Below are 26,972 nucleotides of genomic sequence, written 5' to 3'. Positions count from 1 at the left end.
TAACGGTTAGATTAAATTTAAACTTCAATTTTATAGGCTGGGGTCTCCTAATACACCGGTCATAATTTTATGTCATATAAAATGAATTCTAATAAGGTTGTAATAATATGGGAATCCCATAGATTTTACGGATTAGTACCGACTATGAGTGTACTATCGTTTTATGTAAGGGTTTTACATGTTTAAATAATATATATTATGTTCAAATACAATTATAAAATAATATAATAGTTTATTTTAACTTCCTTTTTAGGAACTAAATATCTGTGAACACCCTTTATCAGATATTACTATTGCTGGGGAAGCTGTGCATCCATTACCTAGTATTTTCCACGCTCTTCTACAGACTATCGCCGATTTAATGGTATTGTTGCCAATGAGCTCAGCTTTGCAACAAATTGCAGTCAGATGTTGGGGTATACGGTTTGCTACTTCGGACCATTCTTTTCTCCATAGATCTCAAGTGAGTAAAACAATATTGTCATAAACAAGATTTGTAGTAGAACAAACAAAATTATTATTTTTTTCGAAGGTGCGATAAGATTTCGTACATTTTTCTAAAACTTGTCATTAGCATACCCTTCTAGCTTTCTAGTTATTGTCTTTATTCGCAGTAAATAATTATGATTTATTGTAATTATATTTACTTATATTAATTCAGCCGTATTTCATATTATCTTTTTAGTTATTACTTTACAAATATTTGTTGTGACGCTCGTTTTTCTTTAATTAATAAACATGTAATTTTCCAGGTATTTAGTAATATAAGTAAAATTTTGTCGAGAAGTGAAGAGATGGAAGATTTTACAGTGTCGATGCACGAAAGTCACCAAAGCGCAATATATCAAGTTACGTCAGTGGTCGAATGTTTAAAAGATTTAACATCCACATTAGAAATCAAGGCGTCCAGCAGACAAGCGATGGTTGGTAGTTTGACCGACAATTCCACTGAAACTTTCTGGGAGTCTGGAGATGAAGATAGAAACAAAACGAAAAGTCTGACCATTATATGTCCTCAGGGCCATCATCCAGTTTTGATATGCGTACATATCGACAATTGCAGAGATTTAGGTGTAAGTATTTTACACAAATAACAGTTAGTAGTAATACAAAATTCATAAAACTAATAATTAGAGTTCGGATTTAAAAGGGTAAAGAAACGCAAGTGGGCGTAGGAAATTTCGACACTAAGCAGGTAGCGACTAAAATATAATGGCAATTTTCGACACCAGCCCCAATTCCCGTTTTTATCTTACAGGTATATTCGACACCAAATAAATATAGCTGCGACATAAATAAAATACCATAATTAATTAATTTATTTATTTTAATAAAAGTAATGTGCATTTTATTCCTTTATAACTGTAATAATATCTAAATATAATACAACTAGTACCTACCTAATTTTTGTACATTTTACCGTTAATATAATTGTATACAATGATTTATTTGCTATTATAGGAATGATAAGATACAGCTTTTATAAAATCTAACCTACGTATTTGTTGGGTAGTTTATCTTATATGCTTCTTGGTAACGGACCTGGTAACAGTTTACGACGACAGTTGTAAATGTTCTTTCTTATGCTAGCTATGTCAGGAACCGTCAGCAAATTGGCATCACACTCAGCAACAGCAGTTCTTGTAATTTTGGCAGGCTTTTCCGATATGTCCTCTTGGGCTTTTCTTTTACATGCATTGGTTACCATCTTTACTTCAAGCTTTTTTGGATCGGCTTCATGATTATGTACCAAATCACTTCTTGTGATGGTGAGGTCCTCACAGCCTATTGTAAACACTTTTGCGGAACACTTAGTGTTTCTTTGGATGCAGCGCCAAAATATCTCGCCGCTTTTTAACACTTTCTGTTTCGAGACCGAATGATGCTCCACCACTAATAAATCTCGACCACGGGAACTTTTTATCAAACTCATTTTTAAATATCTGTATACGTTAACAAGTCAACGTCAAACAAGAAATAAATTACAACTGAAATAATTTAGTCACAAGTACACAAGTGCCACGCCCCCCGCCGTGACAATAAATATTGGGAAAACCCGCTTGTCCTGCTTGGGTGCAAATGTCCATCGCCGCTCATTACCTACCTACCTGTTTTACGCCGCGGTGTCGAAATTTCCTATAATAAAATTTGACCCTTCGATTACCCCAGGTACAAAGACAATTTGGTGTCGAAAGTTTGCCCGGCGCAAGTAAAGCGTTTCAAAAGCATAATGATTTTATGAAAAAAAGCATATACATTTTGACAAACTATTTTTTTACGAAAATTAGCCTAAAACATAGTATATATTAATTTCTAAGTTTAGCTTAAGAACTAGCAAATACCTGTTATAAATTTAAAAATAAAATAGAATAAACAAAAAAAAAATGATAACTAAACTAAAATACTTTAACCTTTTTTTATCGATATACCTTGATAAAGGAAAATAGATCATTTTTTTAAAGCATGAAATAATACTCATTTAAATGTTCCATCGTAAAATTTGCCTGCCTAAAAACATTTTTATAAATTGAAAATCTGCTGTCAACGTGCATACTGGTTATCGGTACATACGTATTCTTCTTCTTCAGGTTCCTTCTATCGGAGGTTGGAAATCATCATCGCTATTTTAATTTTATTGGCCGCGCTTCTGAATAATTCTAATAAGCTGCAACCGAACCACTCTCTCAAATTATACATACTTATACTTTGCCACTACTGCCGAATCCATATTTATATCCTCAGCGTGTTCTCCAGTTAAAATTGAAAATATTTTCTTTATCTTTTGTCATCCTTCGTTTCTTGTTATTACATCTTTGAGTTTTGTTACTACTGTCTGACCAATTTTTCCAGTGATCCATCTTTTATCAAAAGTGTTGATTTTCAATTTTGATTTTCAGTCAATTTTCATCCAAACATCGACATTATCTCAAATATTACTTGAAACAACGAAAAGAAATATAAAACTTTAACACTCTGTATTTCTGTAGAAACACGGGCACATATTTATAGGATTTTTTAAGCAGGAAACTTAACTACTAACTTTTTTCGCATTATTAAGAAATCACCCTATAGATACGGATAATTTGTAAGATAAAACTTCCGTTTTTACACATGCTCTACAAAGAATTTACCATATTCGAATGTTAACTCTTTATATTGTAATAAAATATTTTGCCTACCACATAGCGTATAGGGGTATAGCGTATAGGGGTTTGAAAATTGGGGACGCAAGATATTGGGGTAGAGATAGGGCAAGAAAAATAAACGAAACTGTGCGAACGGCACTTAGGGTTTGTTTGAAGAGCTGGGTCGTGGATAAGTTGAATGGCAATGGGGTTGGATTGGGGCAACTACAAAAAAATGAAACAAAGGGGTACTTACATAAGTCTCTTAGAACAAACAAAACAATACACAAACAAAAAAGACCTCTAGCAATTTAAAATGGACGCCGCTTCGAGGTGACAATAGATAATCATTACAACAATTAGTCGTAACTGTAGAAATAATTATTAGAAATGCAAAATATGGTTAGGAGACTTTTCTAAAATAAACAAACAAAAATTATTTAGAGAAATAAATCAAACATTTATTGTTGTCTCAACACAAACAGTTACACATGCAGATAATACAAAAAACACTATATTAATAGTTACAGAGATTTATACAAAATATAATCTTTTTTTTTTAATAAAAAAGAAAACTTACAAATGTTACTGGGTTATAAACTGTGGCAAATAAAAAATTATTACAAATAAAAAATTGTCTTTTTAAATAATGAAAGCAATTATTATTAAAAAAATGTCTATCGTTACTTCAAAGTTAAAAACAAAAAGTTACCTGATTTCACCAAAAAAAAAGCACTAAAGTTTCTGATGGTTGAAACTGGATAGGATATCCCTGAACATGAACAAATTCATCTCCAAAAAGCCGGTGATGACAACCAGGAAGAAACAAAACGGGGATGGAAATAACGATTCTTCCAAACCTCACTTAAACTGCAACTGAACCATTAAACTGATTAAACTGCTACACATTTTCCATAAAAAGGAACAAAACAGAAAACTTTCAAATTCGACGTAGAATTTTGGACATAACGCTGAGGCCCACCGCTCTTGACCGCGCCTCAGCGAGAGTGAACAATTATTTTTCCAGCAAAAACTTCTCAGCGATCTAAAGAATGTTTATTTGAAATGCATATTTCGAGCGGTTTTATCATCAAAGAATACCGAGGAAATATAAACAACTCTAAAAAGGTTTATTTTACTCGGCGACGCTAAGAGGAATTAAAAAATTACTTCGTCTTTTAATGCGTACGAGGGGATTTCAATATATTTCAATATATATTTCAAAGAATTTGCAAATGCTACAATATTCCTTTATCCGTATATAAAAAGCAACAATAAATGACTAAACAATCTAAACATATATACAGTCTCGACGGGGTTTTACCTACAGCCGAAAGGACGCAGACGGGGAAGTCCCTGAAGTACCTAAATATAGGTGCATAGATATGAAAAAAAAATGTTGACAAATAAAGATTAGTAAAAATGTCGATATAATTAATATTTTTTAATAGGATTTTATAGACTTTTTGCCCGGCATGCGACGGGAGGTCCATTCAATTGCCATCTACAGCCACTCGTTAAATTTTTAAACTAAAACTAAAACTAAAGTAAAACTAAACTATGATCTGCTACTCTTCTGATCATTTCTTTTACTATATATCATTATATATACCTTAGAGTGTGTCTATTATCATCCATAGTGTCAGATGATATCTCGTATATCGCTATAGGTTCATTAATAAGGAAGATGCTGTGTAATGCCCTTTTGGTAGTCACCTTGTTTTTTTCTATCTTAGTATATTCGTTATATCCTCCCCTTTCATTTGCTACATCGCATGTTTGGATTCGGTCTGTTAACTATTTTGTACTTTTAGGTCTTTTATAAGTCAATAAATCAAAATTTGTCTTATAAGTATTAAGTCAATAAATCAAAATTTGTATTATAAGTATTAATTATTATTATTATCGTATGTCACTATACATATGACACGCAATTCGAATGTTTATAAAAAAACTCTCTTGCGGATATTTGAAAGACATGTTTTAAAACCTTATACAGGTTTATATTTAAACGATGATCTGAAATAAACAAAAAATATCTTTATAAACAATGTTTATATATAAGTTAAATGTATATATGACATTTCAGAATAAAATATCATCTATAACTTTTTATTCTGGACAACACACCGACGAACTCGTTAAATTGAGAACAGTGGAGGTTGAAACTAGATTATTGGGTGGGTGGGTGAGTTGCCCACTTACAGGTGAGATTCCTTAACAATCAACAAGTTTTTTTTCTTTTATGTGTTTTGTTTATTTTAATTATCTAGATATTAGTAATATTGTTTTATGGGTGTGCTTTTGCTTTCGAATTTAGCTAGAAAATAAAGTTATTGAAATCGTTTTTGTAATTTAGGTTTAATTTAATGTATTATCTAGCTTTTGTGTATGCGAGACCACAGACCACTAATCTGTGTGCGAGACTTTAAAAGGGCTGTCACGTAATAAATCGCTCGATTATTAATCGATATACCTAATCTTGTATTACTTTTATTTTAAACATTTCAAAGTCTCGTTCAAAGTTGTTCGACACGAATATGAAATGACCGTAATTAAAAATTTTCTGTTTTAGTTACTCAATCAGGTTCTGAACATTATACTTATACCGTGATTCGTTTATAGAAACGAATTCGTTTCTTAGATTTGATATTTTTATTCTATGTTTTTACGATCTCAATTGGACACGCATTAAACGGGGCGTTGTCGGTTTCTTTGTAAACCATGGATGGTGCAATAGATATCACATAATAAAGTTTTTTTTAATTAATATCCAATATTTGTTTTTAAATCCATATTGATGGTAAAGAGTTTTATATGTTATTTAGAATATATGGGTTGCTGGTCAGTTTTACTTGCACAGTGTGTTTACGTAAGTTGGCATCGTATGAGAAACTATTTTTTATTAATTTTACGAAAAAAATTTATTCTTCATAAAAAGTTCTGCATGGTCTAAAACCTAACATGCAACTATAAAATTTCAAATTTTATCAATCTTATACACTTTTTTTAAGTATTATTTTAGTATTTTATTTGTCACTTTATATTACAACCTTTTTGTAGAATACAATCTTTATTGTGGATATAAGTACAAATATATAACTAACAGTTTCTAAGGTTTGTTGTATGTTTTAGACTTTTCTAATAACGTTCTGAGATTAGAACTAAAAGGTCCAGACAACTCAGTAAGAGTTCGACAAATCCGCGTTCTTGGCAATATAGAAGGAGAATCCCTCAAAGTTGGAAAACAGTACACTGCCAGTACCCTTCAACAAAAATACTGCGAGGCAGAAACCCTAAGGGTCTTCAGGTTAATAACTTCGCAAGTATTCGGTAAATTATTGCAAGGTGAAGATGGCCAAAGTATCACTAACGGAGAGTTACCGAATGGCTCTGGTTCTGTTAGCGAGAATGTTGATCCTAACGAAGAAAGTAACGATTTGAGAGAACATGTTGTAGGAATTTTATTCAGTAGAAGTAAATTAACTCATCTACAGAAGCAAGTAAGTCATATTATTTGCTATTAGGCATCTATTTGTAATGTTTTATTTTAATTTATTTAGAGTCTTCTATCACGAACACTAAAACACAATTAATTTATAACGTTTATTTACTTTACCGTACCAATTTATATTATCGACTGTATTATCTATATGGTTCGCCTACGCTTCCAGATTAAAGTAGAAATCTCTGGGCACCGCTAACTCTCGCTTCAATCGTCGAATATGTTCGAAAGATTTCTAGATACGGCGTGATGCCAGAACATCGTAGATCTTTATCGAACGCCAGATGACGCCTTTCTTTACTTTAAAATAACTTGATTTGACGTTTCGATTTCCACTTCGGAAGTCATCCTCAAAATACAAAACATTATTGTTTTGTATTTTGGCTTATTCTCAATAAAAATATTAAATTGTATATAATATATAACTTCCATTATTTACATACGTTTTTGATTGGTTTTTACTATATTTTTGCATAATTTTTTAATATAAGTATTACTAATTTTCAGGTTATTGTTCACATTGTTCAAGCGATACGCAAAGAAACAGAAAGAGTTCACGAGGAATGGGAATCCAATCTATGCACCTCTTCAGGCTATTCAAACCAGAGTCAAGAAGGCACCAAAAATTCGGATACTTACTGCTTCGAAATGTTGTCAATGGTATTAGCTCTGTCAGGAAGTTCTGTAGGCAGAAATTATTTATCTCATCAGACCGATTTGTTAGGAGATATTCTAACTTTACTTCATACTGGAAGTGCCAGAGTGCAACGACAGGTACGGTATCTACTTATTTACTGATAAAATACGGGAATCTTTTAAAATTTGCATAGTGCTTTTATATATTAATCGTTTTCAATGCTACTGTCACTTATTTACTTGATATTGCTATAAATTTTCTTTATTTGTACGTAACAAAATAATAAAATATTGAAGCTTTGACTCAGTAGCATAATAACATGACCGTCTTTAAAATATACAAGATTAACGTAAACCAGTGATATTTTCTGAGAAATTTATTATGTTTATTATTATTAAAATATTATGGCAAATGATCGAGATAGTCGACATATTCATCTACCTCGGGACTCCCTTAACTCACAATAAGACCACGCTGAAGAAATTATGTCCAGAATCGAAATCGTCCATATTTACGAAGATGAGGTCCTTACTGAACTGAGTTTAGAGATCAAGCTACAGATCGTGAGGTGGTACGTTTTTCCAATGCTACTATACGGAGTCGAAACCTGGATACTGACACAAGCCACTTAAAAGAAGATCGAAGCCTTCGAGATGTGGATCTCCAGAGTACAGGAGGATTTTAAAGATATTTTATGTGCACCCTGACACCATTGCCGAAATTCTACAGTTCATGAGAAAAGAAAAAGAAGTCACAACTTAGACAATGATTTGGAATGACCTCCGCTGAACTGTTTCGAAGATTGACCAACAAAACGATGATAGCCTTGATGATCGCCAATATTTGGACCGAATGAGGTACTGAAGAATAAGAAGAGAGTTGGTTATTAAAGGAAATATCGAAGCTATTTTTATTTGTAGATACTTGAAACATTCTTGTTCTTATTCCGAAGAAGGCAGAGATGGTCCTCTTTGACAAAAAAAGAAGAATCACGGGCTTAATACCCGCAAGGATTCTAAACTACAGTCTAAACTCTTCTGACGAGGTGAACTACCTTGATATTACCCTTGACAGGGAGTTAACATAGAAGTCATAATTAGATGGTAGAGCTACAAGAGCATATATTGCCTGTGAGCAATGTCGACGAACAGTCGGACGCACCTGAGGCCTTTCGCCCAGGATGATCGCCTGGGTCTATACTGCTGTCATTAGGCCAATGCTAACTTACGGAGCTATTGCTTGGGTACCAAAAGTGCTACAGGCAACAGTGATTAACAAACTAAAGCATATTCAGCGGATGGCTTGCATAAATATAACAGGTGCCATGAAAACACCACCAACTACTGCAATGGAGTTGATCATTGGCATCGCGCCTCTAGACATATGTCAAAGAGGTGGCGCTGGTGACAATGATGCGACTGCGCTGAGCTGGTGCAAACCTTGATGTAGGAATGGGACAATTGAGAATAATAATGTTAATACGAGAGTACGCGTTCGGCGATTCCTGGCCTACACGTGCCCACATAAGGGAGATGTCTCCTGGTGGCTTGTCCACCTTACTAGAAATGGCAGGATGGACAATGAGCTAAGGACGACAGCTACCTGGGACCTAAGTGCTGTGGAACTAAAGGCATGCATGCTTATATCATATCCAAAGAAATATGCTTACATTTCCACAATTAATTATTTACTATTTTAAATTAGAATTAAAATAATTCAATTAAAAAAATGTATTAAACTTTAATTTTGTTCCAGGTTACATCATTGCTACGAAGAATATTGCCAGAAATAACTCCAGAGGCTTTCGCCAAAGTTGTGGGTGTTAGAAAATTACCTGCTAGAGATTTTAGCATTGTGTCAGTTGTTAACAAGGAATCCATTACTAATAGTTTTGATGTTAACCAGTACGTACATTTTTATATTGTTTTACATATTATGAAATGAAATGACTCTTTCTATTATTCAGACCGTGAAATGTTGGTGCTCTCTATTGTTGTACTGAAAAGCGCTTCAAAAACAAAACAACAAATCTTAAATACTCAAAACTAACACAAAATGTGTAGTTTATACAAAAAAAAACATATTAGACATCTATGTATAAGTTTAAATATTATCTATCTACAACAAATTACATATTATCGAATCATCATCTAATGTTTGCTCCATATGGATTTTGAATCATTCATTTTTAACTGGAGGTCCATTTTTTTGTACCTACTAAAAATCACATTTTGCAGAAAATATTAGTTCCAAAAGATGTATTTCTGTCAAAAATATTTATTTATATTCTGTATTTATTTTAAATGTAGAAATGACTTTATATCTCAGAGGTTTTCCATCCGATATGAGACTGTTGATCTGCCTGTCAACTTAATGATGGTTTATTATTATACATACTTTCTTTTTGTGGCTTAATCTTATATAAACAATAATATTTTCCTTTTCTTTTATTATAATACTTTCTTTTTATCTGGAAGTAAAAGTGGTAAAAGGTTACTGTGCCTTTTCTCATAATTTTATTTAAGGTATGTACGTAGATAGTAATATAGTGAAAAATACAATCACGGCTCGTTGGTCTAGGGGTATGATTTCCGCTTAGGGTGCGGGAGGTCCCGGGTTCAAATCCCGGACGAGCCCAAACTTTTTAAATTTTTTTTCACTAATTTGTGATAGATGCATTTTAAAATTTTTTATTTTTTATAATAAATTTATTACAAACCGTAAAAAAGATGAACATTGTAGATATACGTAAATTTTTTAATACTACTACACTCACCGGCACGAAAAATGGATCACTTGAATTTTTAAAATAAAAACTTAAATTTTTTTAATTATCTTTAAACTTTTATTTATTATAATAATGTAAACACAAACAGAACAAACTGTTTTAAGAAATTTCTAATAAAAATTTAACTTTTGAACAAAGAACTGTTTCAGTAGATAACAATTTAAACATTAACGAAAAAACGTTCAAAATGACACTCAATGAAAACTTAAATCATGTGTCTGGACAAACTGATTTTAATAATGAATGTTTCCTACTTCCTAATGAATTCTCCTTGGCATGTCTAAAATCAAATGAGAAATCTCCTGTTGAGAAATAAGTTACCATTCCTTTAAAAGGGCTTCTTGTAACTGATTCAAGGTTAAAGGGACAGGAACACGACTTCGTATCCTTCGCCTAAGCATGTCCCAAACATGTTCGATTGGGTTTGCGTCTGGACTCACTGCTGGCCAATCCATTAGAGGAATGTTTACTTCATTTGAGTGATTCTCGCACAGGCTTGGCAATATCATGCATTAGAAAAAAGTAATTTCCAATAAAACCAGCATAAGGCACAACAAAATCTTGGAGAATTACTTCAATGTACCTAGCAGCTGTTATGGAGCCTCTCGGAACGATATACAATTCTGTACCTCTAGAGAAATTCCAGCCCACACCATAATTGAGCCACCTTGATAGCCTACCCTAGGACTGAAGTTACATTCTGCAAAACGCTAATGTGGTCTTCGCCATATTCTCTAAAATAATTAAAAGCAATTATTTAGATCGTTTACCACCACAAGAATTTAAAAATCTATTTTTCTTCACGATCGAGCTCCTCCTCATTGTTCAACATGATAAACCAATTTTTAGATGAGACATTTGAAGATAGTTGGATAGCCAGCAATGGTCCTTTCCGGTGGCCCCCTCGACCACCAGACATGAGGCTTCTAGATTTTTTTTATATGGGGCTACATACAAAAACGAAGTATATTCCCATCCTCTTATAACAAAGGAAGATTGTGAGTTCGCATTAGATTTAAATCTCTCCCTGCTGGAATGATCAGATGTTGAACGAAGGCGTGATAAAAATGCTCTATAAATGCTTAACAAAATTTTGAACACTTGTTAAGTTTTTATAATGTATTTATGTGAAATTAAACAAAAAAAAATTGTGTGCTTCACTTTTTTAACTTTTTGTTAAAAACAACCAAAATGTGTTAATTTTTAAGTATTTTCTTCACGACGCCGACGTTACGACTAGGTCGTGGTGGATCTGGATATCTTGTAGCAAATAAATCATATATTCTAGTAGTTACATGAAAAGTAAATTTACGTTATCTTCATTGTTTAGTTCTAAACGAGCCATTTCTATCACTTTGTAAAAGTGCCAGTAAGCACGGCCTCCTAAAATAAAACAATAAATATCTTACCTTTAACATTAAACTAAAATTATCTCCAAAAGTATTAACTTTAGTATCGAGAACCCCAATACTTTTTGAAATACAAGTGACTTCTTTTTCGATAAAATTATAAAATACGGGGTATTTTATTTAAAATTATTGACTTACTGTGATTTGAAGTTTAAAGAAATGGAGTATCACCCTATATTTAGAAATTCAATTTAATAAATTACTTACATAACGTTACCTACTCTTTGTAGGTAACGTTAGTAACGTTTCCTTCAGAAAAAGCATTTGTTCTTCGTGTTCATTCTTACAATTTTATGTTTATGACCTTTAAATTAGCCTTCGAAGACGTTTAGGTTATATTCAGCGTTTTGGGAAAAGTCGTTTTCACCAATCTTCCAACGTGTCTACTTATATTTCATATATATTGCTACCTAACTTAACCTAACCTAATCTAACCTAAAATAAACTTACCTAACCTATCTATATTTACCTACATATTTAAATATTAATTGTTTGTTAACTTTGTTGTAGGCTCGGCATACTTGACGTATTCTTGAGTGTAATAGCAAAAGCATTAACACTCCAGGTTAAAATAAGAGGGAAGACAGGCAACAGCGGAACTCCAAAAGAAATTACAACAGTTACTTTAGCTACATCTATCCAACCAAGAGACATATTGGGGATAAGATGGTGGCTGAGAGGATCTGTAAATAAAAAGTTGTCTGAGGTTATCATAAATCTAATCAAGGACATGGCGGGAGTAAGTATTTTATCTAAATGTTGCATTTATATGTTCGTTGCAATTCCGTGATTCTATATATCTTATATATAATTTTAAGGGAAAAATGTCAGAGTGCTGGGCTAATATAACCAAAGGAGCAATTGCTGAAAACATACTTCACTTAACTTATCTCTCCGAAGAACAAAGAATACCGTCCTCTTGTTTGCGAACACCAACATTATGGCTGGCTTTGGCATCGCTATGTGTTTTAGATGAAGATCATGTAGAACGCTTAACCTCTGGTAAGATTTTCACAAATTTTTTATGTTCGACAAAAAACAGGTACGCGTATGTAAAGATAACAGGCTCATTATTACCCCTAGCTTTACCCAATGTACTCATTTTATTCAGGTTGACTCGATCCGTGGCCAGTAAATATTTAAAAATATCTAGATGTTTTCGCCGGTGCTGGGGTCGATCCCAGGCCTTCTGTGTGATAGTCAGACACTCTACTTCATGAGATATCCAAGCCTAATTTCTATCCATAATAATAATTATATAAAAATATAATTTCTATAGCTTCTATTAAAGCAAGATCGAAGTGTATACCATAAACCATGTCATGAAATTATTGATTTATATACTATTAAGACGATCATAAGTATATACTAAATATTTATTTTTATAATGTTTACATTATTTAAAAACCGTTTTTTATGGTGGAACTCAAACGTTCATTGGGAGAATATTATATTTGATTAGTTTGCATCCACAAATATTTTTATTATAAAGTTACTTATAAAATAAATTTCTTACCGTTTAGGTCAATGGAACCAACCAGAAGGACAGTCTATTCAGCCGAGGCCAACTTGTTGCAACCACGATGACGGAGAAACTGTCGCAGTTATCCAATGCAGCCATTGTGGAAATTTGTGTGCAGATTGTGACAGATATTTACATTTACATAGGAAAACTAGACATCACCAAAGACAGGTAACGTTACTTTTCTATTTTGTGCTATGATGCATACACTTCAAATAAAGTTTTCCAATTGAATTAATAATGCGAACAAGCATCTTGTTACTGTCTTTGCTACGCCGCAGAAGGGTTTCGGTCCAATGAATGGCATTGATAAGCCTCGTTTGGCCATTTCATTTGCTTTTTCATTGCCCTTATGACCCTCATGCCCCGGTTCCCAGGCTACCGCAACCTTGCTATGGTCTCCTAGTTTATTTAGGGCACACACACAATCTCATACTAGCTTAAAATTAACCTCTACAGAATTGAGTGCCTTAAGCGCTGCCTAACGATCTGTGAAGATGGCAACTGAATGGAACGTTCTTTCCTGCCTTTCTGTTTCTTCCACGCAGTGATGGATTGCTGTTATTTCCGCCTGGAAAACTGTCACATCCTTATATAGACTTGGGAGATATAGACCGGGAAATGTATCCCTTGATTTGTCCCTACTATGCCGGCTCCCACACCCTCCGATGTTTTTGAGCCATCCGTGTACCAGGTAGCAGTAGCTTGTATGTGTACACCTTTATTCCAGTCTTCCCTGCCTGGAATCTTAATTGTGAACTAATTGTTAAAGCTATATCTCGTAGCTGTTGCATCGATAGGTTGTCCCATCACAATATCGGCTTTTAGCTCCTCAATTAGCTTTCTGTTGCCAGCATCATGCATCTGGCTTATATGTCGCTGACTATGGATTAATCTGTGCATCTTTGATCTGGCTTAGCCCTGTATAAAGATATGAAGTGGTGGTAGATTCAGCAGGACTTCCAACGCTGCAGTAGGAGTTGTTTTTATGATCCCCGTAATACACAGGCATGCTAGCGTTGTGTATTACCTAGCAGCCTTATTGTTCCCACTTGCGGCGTCTTTGTCCACCTCGTCACTGAGCCATAGGTTATCATTGCACTAATAATCCTTGTTTATAACCATAGAGTCATTTTGGGGTTAAATCCCCAATTCTTACCGCGCATTCTTCTACATCTGCCCAGGGACATAGTAGCTTTCTGTGTGATTTTCAGAATGGGAGTATTCCATGTAAGCCTATAATCAAAATACACCCCAAGGTATTCTGTTTCTTTGGAAACACAATTCAGATAACTGCCTTTCGAAACTATTTTACGGATTTAATATCAGATGTCGCTATTGCGTCCGTTTCGAAGCCATTTTATCGTTGCTTCACAAAGACCGGAAAAGATTAATTTTCACGTTGAGAAAGCCTATGAATAACTGTTCTGATGAGCTTTATTAAAGCGAAATACGTATCAACAGATACATAGACTATTTTTGCGTGAAAGGAAATCTTGACTGTCTTTAATTTTATTTTTATTCGGATCTACTCTGTATGAGTACAAGAAACCAATTCGCTAACGATTTCTGCTTAGCTGAGGAGACATGTCGTGGAATGCAAATTTTAGATTCCCCATGTCTCTATTAACAGCTTTATCAGCGTCTGTTATACCTTGCATTTATAGAAGGTTCAGATTAAGGCAGTTATCTGAATTGTGTTTCGAAACTATTTTACGGATTTAATATCAGATGTCGCTATTGCGTCCGTTTCGAAGCCATTTTATCGTTGCTTCACAAAGACAGGAAAAGATTAATTTTCACGTTGAGAAAGCCTATGAATAACTGTTCTGATGAGCTTTATTAAAGCGAAATACGTTTCAACAGATACATAGACTATTTTTGCGTGAAAGGAAATCTTGACTGTCTTTAATTTTATTTTTATTCGGATCTACTCTGTATGAGTACAAGAAACCAATTCGCTAACGATTTCTGCTTAGCTGAGGAGACATGTCGTGGAATGCAAATTTTAGATTCCCCATGTCTCTATTAACATCTTTATCAGCGTCTGTTATACCTTGCATTTATAGAAGGTTCAGATTAAGGCAGTTATCTGAATTGTGTTTCGAAACTATTTTACGGATTTAATATCAGATGTCGCTATTGCGTCCGTTTCGAAGCCATTTTATCGTTGGTTCACAAAGACAGGAAAAGATTAATTTTCACGTTGAGAAAGCCTATGAATAACTGTTCTGATGAGCTTTATTAAAGCGAAATACGTATCAACAGATACATAGACTATTTTTGCGTGAAAGGAAATCTTGACTGTCTTTAATTTTATTTAAATTCTTTTAGTTAATAACAACAATAACTTTAAAACCAATAAACGTATTTACTTGAAATTTAGTACTCGTAGGTTGTTTTTAAATGAAAAATAGCTTCCTTTAGTGAGAAAAAATTGTCCATGGTACAATACAATGGTGTGTATTTAGAAACATTTTTCACCTTTACTTTTTTTTATGAAGTCAGCTATTCTAAAACACAATTATTTTTATTGTAATTGAATTAACAAAAAAAAACTTTTGTTGAATTTTAAAATAAGTTATATGATGTACTAATGGTTAGTAACAAAAACTAATTTGTGGATTAATACTGCATTTAAAACACTTAGCGAGTGTTTTTTTTTCAAACCAGTTATTTGATTAACCAAAAACACCTTGTATATTTTTATATTTTAAAGGTTGGGTTAAAATACAGGTTTTTATTTTTATTTATAGATAGCATGTGAGAAGAAATTTCAGATAGACCAGCATGTGAGAACTGCTTCACACATTGCAAAAAAAAGGAAAAATAGGAGGAAAATATCAAACTTCAATGGCTAAATGTTTCCAATCTACTTCAAAAAAATTAGATGAGCAAGAAACTTTTAATGAAGACTTGTGTCGCGCATTAGTGTCTGCAAACATACCGCTTTCAAAATTAGCAAATGTAAATTTTAGTTCGTTTCTAAAAAAATATTCCAAACTTAATGTTCCAAGTGATCGGTCTCTAAGAAGAAATAATGTGAACGGGCTATACTCGTCGGTGTTAATTAATATTAAGGAAGAAATTGCAGATAATTATTTTTACATATCTGTAGACGAAACCACTGATTCCTCAGGAAAGTATATTGCTCATTTATTGATTGGTGTTCTTAAAGAAGATACCTTACCAAAATCTCATCTTATTTCATGCCAGCAACTTGAGAAAACAAATGCTTTAACAATTTCGCGTTTTATACAAGAAACATTAGCAACTTTTTTTCTTCCGACAACTATTCCTTCTAATAAATTACTGCTTATTTTATCGGATGCTGCTCCTTATATGGTGAAAGCAGGACAAAATTTAAAAATATTTTTCCCAGATTTAATACACGTTACTTGTGTAGCGCATGGATTAAACAGAGTTGCAGAGGAAATACAAAAAAAGTTTCCTCTTGTAAATACCATGATATCCAGTGTCAAAAAAGTATTTCTTAAATCTCCTATAAGAATTCAACTTTATAAAGAAATGCTACCTAACATTCCTCTTCCACCACAACCTATTTTAACGCGATGGGGAACATGGTTAGAAGCAGCTAATTTTTATGCAGATCATTTTGTTAAAATAAAGAACATAATTGATACGTTAACAGATGAAAGTTCCCAATCTCTTTTTGATTCTAAACAAACTTTTCAGAGTAACTTGCTTCAACAAGAACTTTCATTTATAAAATCAAATTTTAGTTTTGTTCAAAAAACAATTACTCAGAATCACCAAAACTGTCATTGTTCGAAAGTACAGCATTAATAAAAGAATTTGCGTCATGTTGTCGGAACGTTAGAGGTAATATTGGAAAAGATATTTTAAAAAAATTTGAAGCTACTATGGAAAAAAATAAAGGTTACCATATTCTTTCTGAAGTAGTCAGTGTTCTAGCTGGAAATATTTCGGAAACAATTAATTTAGAACCAAATGTTTTGGTTAGTTTGAAAAATGCTCCCGTTACATCAGTTGATGTTGAACGAAGTTTTTCCATATATAAATATATGTACTCAGACAGAAGCCACAAGTTTTTGTTAGAAAATTTTGAACACCACTTGGTCATTTATTGTTACCATAATTCTAAATAAGTTTATTCATACTTAAAAATGATGTAGTTACTTAAAATAAATGTAAATCTTAATGAATAGTAGGAAATATTTAGTTATGTACACTTTTTTTTTAAATAAAATTGTTACTATTTTACGATTTTTTTATTTATTTGTATGCATATTTTGTAAAATATTTGCATATTTTCGGGTAAACACGTGCATATTTATGCGCATATTTTCTACATTTTTATTTGCATATTTGCCGAAGTCTAGTTATCAAATATATATCATTAAATATTTTGTTAAAATAGCGTTACATTTTTATTATATTTTTAGGTTTGCAAAGAGGAAGAAGAAGCCATCAAAGTCGAACTGCATGAAGGTTGTGGAAGAACAAAATTATTCTGGCTATTAGCATTAGCTGATCCAAGAACACTAAAAGCTTTAATAGAATTTAGAGAAGGCGGAACTCGAACTAAAGCTGTAGGCATGAGCGGAGTTTGTAGATTTTGTGGTACATCTGGTAATTCAGGACTCCTTGCTATTGGAAATGTTTGTGCTGATCATGAATGCCAGGTATATAAGTTTATAATAGTTTTTTTCTTTTATCTTAAATAACACTACATTACATATACACTACATTTTTATGAATAACTATTTTATTTATGACCCAATTTTGGTAATTTTTGGACTTCTTCTTCTTATGGCGCCCTATCCAATTAGTGAACGTTGGCGACAATTCTGGCATACTCCTCTCGGTCTTATGTGGCTCTAAAGAGTGCATGGGCATCGAGGTTTGTCAAATCCCTTATGTTTTTAAGCCATGAGTACTTCTTTCTTCCAAATTTTTGGACTAATAGAAGGAAAATTATTTCAAATTATTTCATAATATTCAGATTTCAGAATAAGACCGGATTTATATGGTTTATACGAGTAAAAACAAAGTTATGTTTCTATCATCCAGGTTTAAGACACTCTGTGGAAAAGTAAAGATGTTCTGTCACTTAAAACTGTTCTGTGTGCAAGCTTGGTTAATTCCTATACATTTGCAAAATTCATATAATCTCTAGGATTTTGTCAGATCTTATTCGCTTCGTGCGTGACTGACGCGACATCTACCGCCTTCATCTGACAGTTTTGGATCTCCCAATTTGAGGTTAAACATATCTATGTTAAATACATACGAAATTGACAATTATTAATAATTAGTTTTTTAGTTATATTTTTTCAGTTTATGTAATTAAACTATAAAATTCATCATAATTTATCTTTTCAACCTAAACAGAAAAGAAAGGGAAAATCTAATACTGGCAAATCAAGTTTTTCATGTGGAAAAGCATGTAATTAAAAACAATAATAGTAAAAGTTATCATATAAAAGCTAAAGTCATCAGGCAGGCTGCAGTTAGCTTGAAGCCTTATGAAATATCATTTAAGGTAAATTAGGATTTAAATTTTTCCTATTTCAATTGCATAAAAATAAAATTATGTGATATTTACTTTTATATTAATAGCACGAATCCATCTTTTTCTTTTCTCTCATTTATATGTAATCTTTGGAAACCTATAAAAACTACTCTCACTATTTTTGCTATTATTAGCATAATTAAATACGCAACATTTATTTGCACCAATTTTTGATAAAATTTATGCGTAGAAAGATAGGTCCAATTTTGTCGTATTTCTTCGCTACGCACGCTGTCATTGTTTCAAGGTACCCCTACCATAGTTACGCACGGAGCGAATAATCAATATTGTTATAATATTGCTTTACTTTGTTTATTATTTGACAGTTATCTCATTGTCATAGCGTCAGTTTTTAAAGGCCTTAGATTTTTTAGAAGGGAACGAAATTATCACTGCATTGCGAAAATATTATTTGTCTGTCACTCCGATGTGGAACTTCCGATGGTCCATTGTCTGAAAAAATCGACAATAAATATCGGTGCAGATCAAAAATCAACTTTACAAAGTTCTGGGCACAGAAACAACTTAAGTGGATGATACGTCGCCAGTTAAGCGAAGTCGGACTAAAGCCTTGCAGATCAGCTAGTGGTCCAAAGTTGCTTAGACGTTACCGGATGGCCAGATTAGCAGTTATTCATCAATTTTGATGATGCCACATAGAGCACTGACAATTGTACCATTATAATTTGCTTATAGAGTGCTAAAAGGGGGACTGAACAATTACCTGGCTTGGAGATAGGTTAAGCAAAAAAATGAAACGTTTGAGAACGTCTACTCGTGTTTTGATTGGAGAGAAAGGTCGTGGATAAAGATTCCTTTTTTTTGAGGGGGGGGACTGGAAGAAATAACTACAAAAAGAAATCAAGAAATACTTACAGCTGCTTAGCTGCTTAGAAAGAAAGGTTTAGGGTTTTTCTTTCCTAAAAAATTTTAAGGGTGAATATCAATAATTTTTATTTTACATAAACAGTTATTACACAAAAATACCTAAATTTATCAACAAACATTACATTGAACCTTCTAAGAAGACAGACTTTAAAATTATGGTTATGTGCCAAATGACAGAAAAATATTTACTGGTAATACGTCGAAATGAACTTCCAAACTTTTCTGAATTATTAATTAATTCTCAAATAGTAATTGATAATAGCGTGGGCAGGATTTGGAAAACTGAATTGGATCTTGAAAAGCACTAAAATAAAACAGTTTTTGAAAACCAGAATTTACGATCAGTGTATCCTCCCTATACTAACGTATGGTTCACAGACGTGGACACTCACCAAGTCCAATATGGATAAAATAGTAAAGGCACAAAGAGCGATGGAAAGATCAATGCTCGGGGTGAGACTTATAGACAAAAAAAAAAACAAACAAACAAATGGATTAGAAGCAAAACCAAAGTAAAAGACGCAGGAGAACATGCTGCCAAATTAAAATAGAGCTCGACATAATGCCCGACTGAAGGATAAGAGATGGAACCACGAAATACAACAGTGGAGGCCATGGTTAGGAAAGAGAAGCAGAGGAAGACCACAAATGAGATGGGCTGATGACATTAAGAAGATCGGAGGACACAACTGGAAGCAAGTGGCGCAAAATAGAAGACACTGGATTGATTTGGGAGAGGCCTAGGTCCAAAATTGGATTATTTAAGGCTGAAGAAGAAGAATTTGATTTAAAAGAAACTAAAATATGACAATTAACTGATACATAAATCTTACATTTATTTATAAACTTTTTAAATGGTTTTGGGAGCAAATATTTACAAAACTACCTGCTTCACTGGCTAATTATTTCTTTTTAAATTATTAAAAAATTTGTTACCTTAGATTTGAACAAAAAACATTGGCCCACAACACCAATAGCCTATTAACATTCTTATATACGTTAAAAATAATAATTGTTGTTTTAGGAATATGGACGAACGGCTTGCAGTAAAATTTTAAATTGCGGTCATATGTGTGGAGGAGTTATAGGCGAGTCCAAATGTTTACCGTGTTTACATGGTTGCTCTGGAGATAGCAATTTAAGGCAAGATTCCGATGATATGTGTATGATTTGTTTTACAGAAGCATTATCTTGCGCTCCCGCTATTCAGGTAATTATAACGTTAATTTATACTAATAAACACACAATTTTCAATAATTAAACTCTCGAAACCACAATTTATCAGAGCAAAACGACTATAAAACTATGGTTCATTAGAAAACCTATGCAAATATAGTAGGTATACTCTGTTCAATAAACCTAGTCACAATTGTCTACGGAGATATGAATTTAGGCAAATCGTTGACATTAATAATAAACAACTTGTAGGACTCCATGTTTTACGGATAGAAAATCTGAGAGATGATCTTTAGACACTGCCGTGGTATCTGCCATATAGATAAGAACTTGTGGGACTCCATGTTTTACGGATAGAAAATCGGAGAGATGACCTTTAGACACTACCATGGTGTCTGCCACATAGATAAGAAGTTATAAAATTAAGAGAGATACTTCTGATTCCATGTAAGTTAATTTGTGCAGCAAAAGTCATGTGAGATGCAGTCAAAAGCCTTCGACAAGTCGCAAAGAGAAATTGCTATGCGATTGCTGCGTTCAAGCCCCTCAATCACCTCGCTCACAACATTAAATACCGCGTTCGTAATAGAGCGAGCACTTCTAAATCCACATTGTGAGTTACTGAAGTAATAATTTGACTCAAAATAGGAATAAAATTGTTGTTTCCTTACCTTTTCAATCACTTTCCCAAAAGTAGAAACGATGCTTATGGGTCTATAATTGTCCACGAAAACAGTTTCAAAATTTAAGCATACTAATTTGAGATTTACTTTGTAGCTTGGATGTGGTCATGTATTCCATTTACACTGTTGTAAAACTGTTTTGATGAAAAGATGGGCCGGTCCTAGGATAACGTTTTCATTTATATTGTGTCCGATTTGTAAAGTAAGTAAAATTTTATATTTCTGGCAAATTCAGTTTAAATGCATGCATTTCAATTTTTAGGAAGAAATAAAACACGAGACATTAAATGATATTCTAACACCTATTTTGGATTTGTTCAAAGACGTCCGTAGAAAAGCTCTAATGAGATTAGAATACGAAGGTTTACATACTGTTGAAGCTGTTGTAACACCAGGTGCCAGATTCTACAGTGATCCAGCTTCTTATGCAATGGACAGATATGCTTATTATGTCTGTTATAAATGTAAAAAGGTAAATTTCTTTAAGCATTCATATTTCTGATATAGACCAAAAAATGACTTAGTAGATGGATGTTGAGAATTATTCGACAATATGTGTAACAAAGAACTTGCAATTTTTTTCTACAAAATAAACATAAGTTAATTTTTTAATCCAGCTTCCTACTCGCTTAACATAATGATCTCAACGATACTCCAAATTAACCTCACAAATGCCTCAAAAATTTATATAACTAAAAATTATTTTACTACTCTTGAAAATCTCCCGCCATTTTTTTTTTCAGGAGTGAAAACAAATTATGAATAACTGATTGTGGGTAGATACCTTATATTGAGGAAAAAGCATTTCCTGTTTTAACAAATGAGACCATTTTTGGTAGATTTTATCGCAGGTATTGACACACGTTTAGGTCATTCTTCTTCTTCATGTTCCGCTCCTATCGGAGATTGGAAATCATTCTGGCAATTATAATTTTGTTGGTTACGCGCCTGAATAGTTCAATTGAACTGCATCCAAACCATTCACGGACATTGCGTAGCCACGAGATTTTACGTCTACCTACGCTTCTTCTGCCTTTGATTTTACCCTGCATTATATTCCTTAGTAGTTCGTATTTTTCACCTCTCATGATGTGCCCCAAGTATTCCAATTTCCTGATTTTTATGGAATTTAAAACTTCGCATTGTTTTTCTAGTTGTTCGAGAACTTGTTCGTTTGTTTTGCGATCTATCCATGATATTTTCAAAATACGTCGGTAACACCACATTTCGAATGCTTCTAGGTTTTTAATGTTGAATTTTTGAAGTGTCCAAGCTTCAACCCCATACAAAAGGGTAGAGAAAATATAACATCGAAGCATTCTTATTCGGAGCGATATATTGATATCGCGATTACAAAAAAGTTTTCTCATTCTATTAAAAGTTGACCGTGCAATTTCAATGCGGCATCTTATTTCCTTTGTCTGATCAGTATCTTCTGTGATCCATGCTCCAAGGTATTTGTACGAAAATATTTGTTCAATTTCTGTATTATCTAGTACTAGCCTTTGATGTTTTGTGCTTTTGTAAATATCGTGAACTTGGTTTTCTTCAAATTTATTTTTAGTCCATAATCGTTGCAATATATATTTAGTTGTTCAGCAAGGTGTTGCAGTTCTTCTAGTGTTCCTGCCAGAAGGACGGTGTCATCAGCATATCTTATGTTATTAAGTGGCTCACCATTTATTATAAGGCCCTCACTGACTTCGGCAAGCGCTAATTCTGAGATGGCTTCACTGTATAAATTTAATAACAAGGGTGATAAAATACACCCTTGGCGGACCTCACGGCGAATCTGGATATCCTCGGTTAGTTCGTTTTTAACTTTCACCTTTGCTGTTTGGTTCCAATAGAGGTTACATATGATTCTAATGTCTCTACTGTCTATATTTTTATTTAATAAAATTTCTTTAAGCCGATTATGCTGCACTCTGTCAAATGCCTTCTCAAAATCAATGAAACAGGCATATACTTCCTGATTTATATCTAAGCATCTCTGCGAAAGAACACTTACTTGCAAACAGTGCATCTCGTGTTCCCAGTCCTTTCCTAAATCCCATTTGTGTATTACTTATGCCTTCATCTAATTTCTTATGTATTCTATTGTGAATTACTTTTAAAAACAATTTCAAGACATAACTCATTAAGGCTATGGTGCGATGTTCATTGCACTCCTTTGCATTGGCTTTTTTGGGTAGCAGTATGAATGTTGATTGGAGCCATTTTTTAGGTATTATACCTGTTCTATATATGGTATTGAATAGATCCAAAAGAAGGTCAATAGATTCAGTATTCAAAATTTTGAGTAATTCGATAGGAACTTCATCAGGCCAGGGAGATTTACCACCTTTAGCTTGTTTCATTGCATATTCTTTCTTCTTTCGTTTAGGTCATACTCACCATTAATTGGTCTCCCCCTTTCTAAATAGTTAATCAAGATAATGCCATGATGAAATTCTCAAAACAAAACTGCTACTTTCTTTACCGTTTTTTTTTTTTCATTAAAGTTTAAACAGTGCAAATGGTGCCAATTTGCATGAGTAAACTGCAGATTTTAGTAAGCTCTAATTTTGCAGTTTACTTAAATCACCATCGACTAATTGTGTAGCAAACTGTCAAGATTTGCATTCGGCTGTTTTTTATTTGTTTTTAGCATTCCTTCTGAGGTACTTATTACTGCATATATCTACGTCAAACACTTAAACTCATTACTAAATCACAATGTCCTTGGAGCAAGTATAATGGGTGAGAAGTAGACTATATTGAAAAATAAAATCGTATTTGTCAAACAAATCTACATTTTCTTCGTAAGGTCCACAGTTATGGAACAATCCTTATACCATACATCGTAACTATTAAAAAAAATGATTGAAATTCACAAATTTCTTCTGTTTGTTAGGTGATTATCTATATAATGATGATCTATATTAATGACGAATTTGGATTTCAGGCATATTACGGCGGAGAAGCTCGGTGTGATGCGGAGATGGGTGAAAACTACGATCCGAAGGAATTAGTATGTGGAGCCTGTTCGGATGTAGCCAGAGCTCAGATGTGTCCAAAACACGGAACTGACTTCTTGGAATACAAATGCCGATATTGTTGTTCAGTCGCTGTATTTTTCTGTTTTGGAACAACTCACTTCTGTAATCCGTGCCATGACGATTTTCAGAGGGTAACGAATTTACCAAAGAACGAGTTACCATTGTGTCCGGCTGGTAAGTGTTTATCTAGGTACTTCTTTATTTTTGGAATTATTTAAAACTGTAACACAATTAATATCTGACATCACTGCCACCCGATGACGTAGGAAGGTATGACGTATGAGCGGATGCTCTAAAATTGATATTCAGCCATTAGACTGCAAGCTAGGGACATAACGTTATGTTGTAACCTATTTTTAAGAAATTATTGTTCGGTAATTATACCGCTCACAGTAATATGCATTTTATTTATTTTAACATATAGTTGCTACTAGTTGTACTTACAGTGTAGTTAAAGTACCAGATACGAGGAAACACGAAAATAATCTTCTGTTGTGTACCTTATACCCTATAACCTAACGTATGGTCCTAAAGTTTTGGGAAAAATTTCAAAAGCATATAACTCTGACCACAATAATCTTATATTTTTATTAAATTATTCAATAATTTAACTTAACTATCCTTAATATAAATCAAAATTCAAATGACAGACAAGGGGCCATTATTTTCGATTTGCCTAATAATTCCCTTGACACGTTGCATCATCCATTTTTGGACGACCTCGACGTCAATTTCTCTAATTTTTGTATATATGCGGCGTCTTAACTGTTCCTGATTTTGTGCTTCCCATCCGTTATTATAGACTTTCCGACTTAATATTGCCCAGAACTCTTCAATTGGACGAGCCTGAAGTAGGTTGGGGGGATTGTCTGCTTTCGGTATAAAGATAATGTTGTTAGTTTCGTACCAGTCCCTTGTGATCCTCGCATAATGACATGAAGCAAGATCTGGCCAAAAGACTATTTGATCATTTGCATGTTGTGTGTTCACAAACTAAAGCAATTTAGAGAGACATCTTTGAATATAAATATTTGCGTTTAAGGCTTCGCCTCGAACAACACCAATGTAGGGCTGTGAGATAAAGCCAGCCTCAGAAATTGCACACCATACCAAAATTTTGTCCTCAAATTTTTTCTTACTTTTGAATTTTATTTCATCAGGTACATTTTCGTAATCGTTCGTGTAAAACCCATCGTTACCCTTCATCTCAGAGTTGGACAAAGTAAAATATTTTTCATCGTCCATCACGATCAACTTGTTGACGAAATGCACTCGCCTTAACGCGCGGCAACATCTCGGAATTCTCTCTAATTGATCCTCTGTGTATTTTGGAGCTTTCCTTCTTTTCCGGTAGATAATATTGTTACTCGATAGGGTCCTGTATACTGTAGTCTTTCCAACATGAAATCTTCTGGCCAGTTTTCGCTGCGAGACCCCAATTTTGTTCTTAGCTGCTTCAATCAGTCTTGCCTCTCTTATATGGTTCAAAATCCGCGGTCGGCCACTTTTACGCAAGTTAACACATGGTATCACTTCTTCACATTCTCTGATTTTGCGATATATTGTCGATTTGCTTATGTTTTGATCTCGATAAATATTAACAATATCTCGTTTCGACATTCGCCCAACCATATTATAAACACCTCGACGAATATCAATTTTATAAGACATTTTGCAGAGCACAAACCAAAATATTCTGCTTTGTTTATTAAATGTGTCAATAACTGATGACATTTCAATTCCATGGCCTTCTTTGTTAAACGCATTTTTCTTCTCAATCAGACCAGCTGAAATTTTTCCCAAAACTTTAGGACCATACGTTACCACCCCTTATAAAACTACAAATTTTTTAGTTGCAGTAACATTTAATTCTGCCATCACTTCCCGGGGAAGTGATGGCATCTACATAATTTGCATTTAATAAAATGCGTGCTGCTTACTTGACATTCCTCTTTTAACCATTTGTTTATTTCATCAACTATTAATACATGTTGGAATCTGTGTTCATTGTCCCACTCATATTTGCAAATCTGAGATCTACAGATCTATCAGTCTTATTTTCAACGTTAGATTCATGTTCATTTATACTAACACTGAGTGGTCTGGAAGTTTCTCCCAGATAAAAGTTGTAACGTAAATATTGTTGTAATGTTTTACTCACATTTGTTTCCTATCCTTTTGAATTATTTTGGTAAACCTTGTACATAAATGATATTGCCGTTCTCTTCGATTTCGTTCTTGTGAGAATTTCAGGATCTTTTTGATATTTTGTTGTTAACTTTCTTTTAATTTGTGGAATTCCTTGTTTATAAATGACTATTTTCTATTCTTATTTTCCCAAAAAAGGTATTTTTGTTACAAAACACCGCCCACGCTACACTCTTTGATAATTATTATTATCGTAAAATGAATAATACAAGAAATTTTTTTAATCTGACTTTAGTGTACATGGATTATTATAGCCCAAGTTAATATTTCATTCTTTTTTAGGTCCCAGAGCCAAACAGCTAGATGGAGATGAGTGTCCCCTGCATGTAAAGCATCCTCCCACTGGCGAAGAATTTGCTTTGGGTTGCGGAGTATGCAGAAATGCACATACTTTTTAAATTATACATATATATATATATATATATATATATAT

General features: G+C 33.3%; 1 protein-coding gene and 1 non-coding gene across 3 annotated transcripts in view; both read left to right on the top strand.

Moving 5' to 3' along the window:
• hiw (MYC binding protein highwire) overlaps window positions 1–26,961 on the top strand; it is a 415,280-nt gene extending 388,319 nt beyond the window's left edge. For both annotated transcript variants that reach the window (XM_072541008.1, XM_072541007.1), the window contains exons 42-56: window positions 254–463; window positions 753–1,073; window positions 5,215–5,332; window positions 6,261–6,628; window positions 7,138–7,404; window positions 9,023–9,171; window positions 11,975–12,203; window positions 12,283–12,466; window positions 12,988–13,157; window positions 17,414–17,653; window positions 20,456–20,641; window positions 21,385–21,492; window positions 21,553–21,762; window positions 24,238–24,505; window positions 26,822–26,961. In XM_072541008.1, the coding sequence (XP_072397109.1) occupies window positions 254–463; window positions 753–1,073; window positions 5,215–5,332; window positions 6,261–6,628; window positions 7,138–7,404; window positions 9,023–9,171; window positions 11,975–12,203; window positions 12,283–12,466; window positions 12,988–13,157; window positions 17,414–17,653; window positions 20,456–20,641; window positions 21,385–21,492; window positions 21,553–21,762; window positions 24,238–24,505; window positions 26,822–26,937 (3,144 nt within the window). In that variant the 3' untranslated portion in view covers window positions 26,938–26,961. The remainder of the gene's footprint in view (window positions 1–253; window positions 464–752; window positions 1,074–5,214; window positions 5,333–6,260; window positions 6,629–7,137; window positions 7,405–9,022; window positions 9,172–11,974; window positions 12,204–12,282; window positions 12,467–12,987; window positions 13,158–17,413; window positions 17,654–20,455; window positions 20,642–21,384; window positions 21,493–21,552; window positions 21,763–24,237; window positions 24,506–26,821) is intronic.
• On the top strand, window positions 9,833–9,904 carry TRNAP-AGG (transfer RNA proline (anticodon AGG)). The gene has a single exon. It is a non-coding gene; the product is annotated as a tRNA-Pro (tRNA).
• Window positions 26,962–26,972: the final 11 nt, after the last annotated feature.

The sequence above is a fragment of the Diabrotica undecimpunctata genome, chromosome 8 (genome assembly GCF_040954645.1).
Source record: "Diabrotica undecimpunctata isolate CICGRU chromosome 8, icDiaUnde3, whole genome shotgun sequence".
Lineage (NCBI taxonomy): Eukaryota > Metazoa > Arthropoda > Insecta > Coleoptera > Chrysomelidae > Diabrotica > Diabrotica undecimpunctata.
The sequence above is the reverse complement of the archived record's forward strand: the minus strand, read 5'-3'. Positions and strand labels throughout refer to the sequence as shown.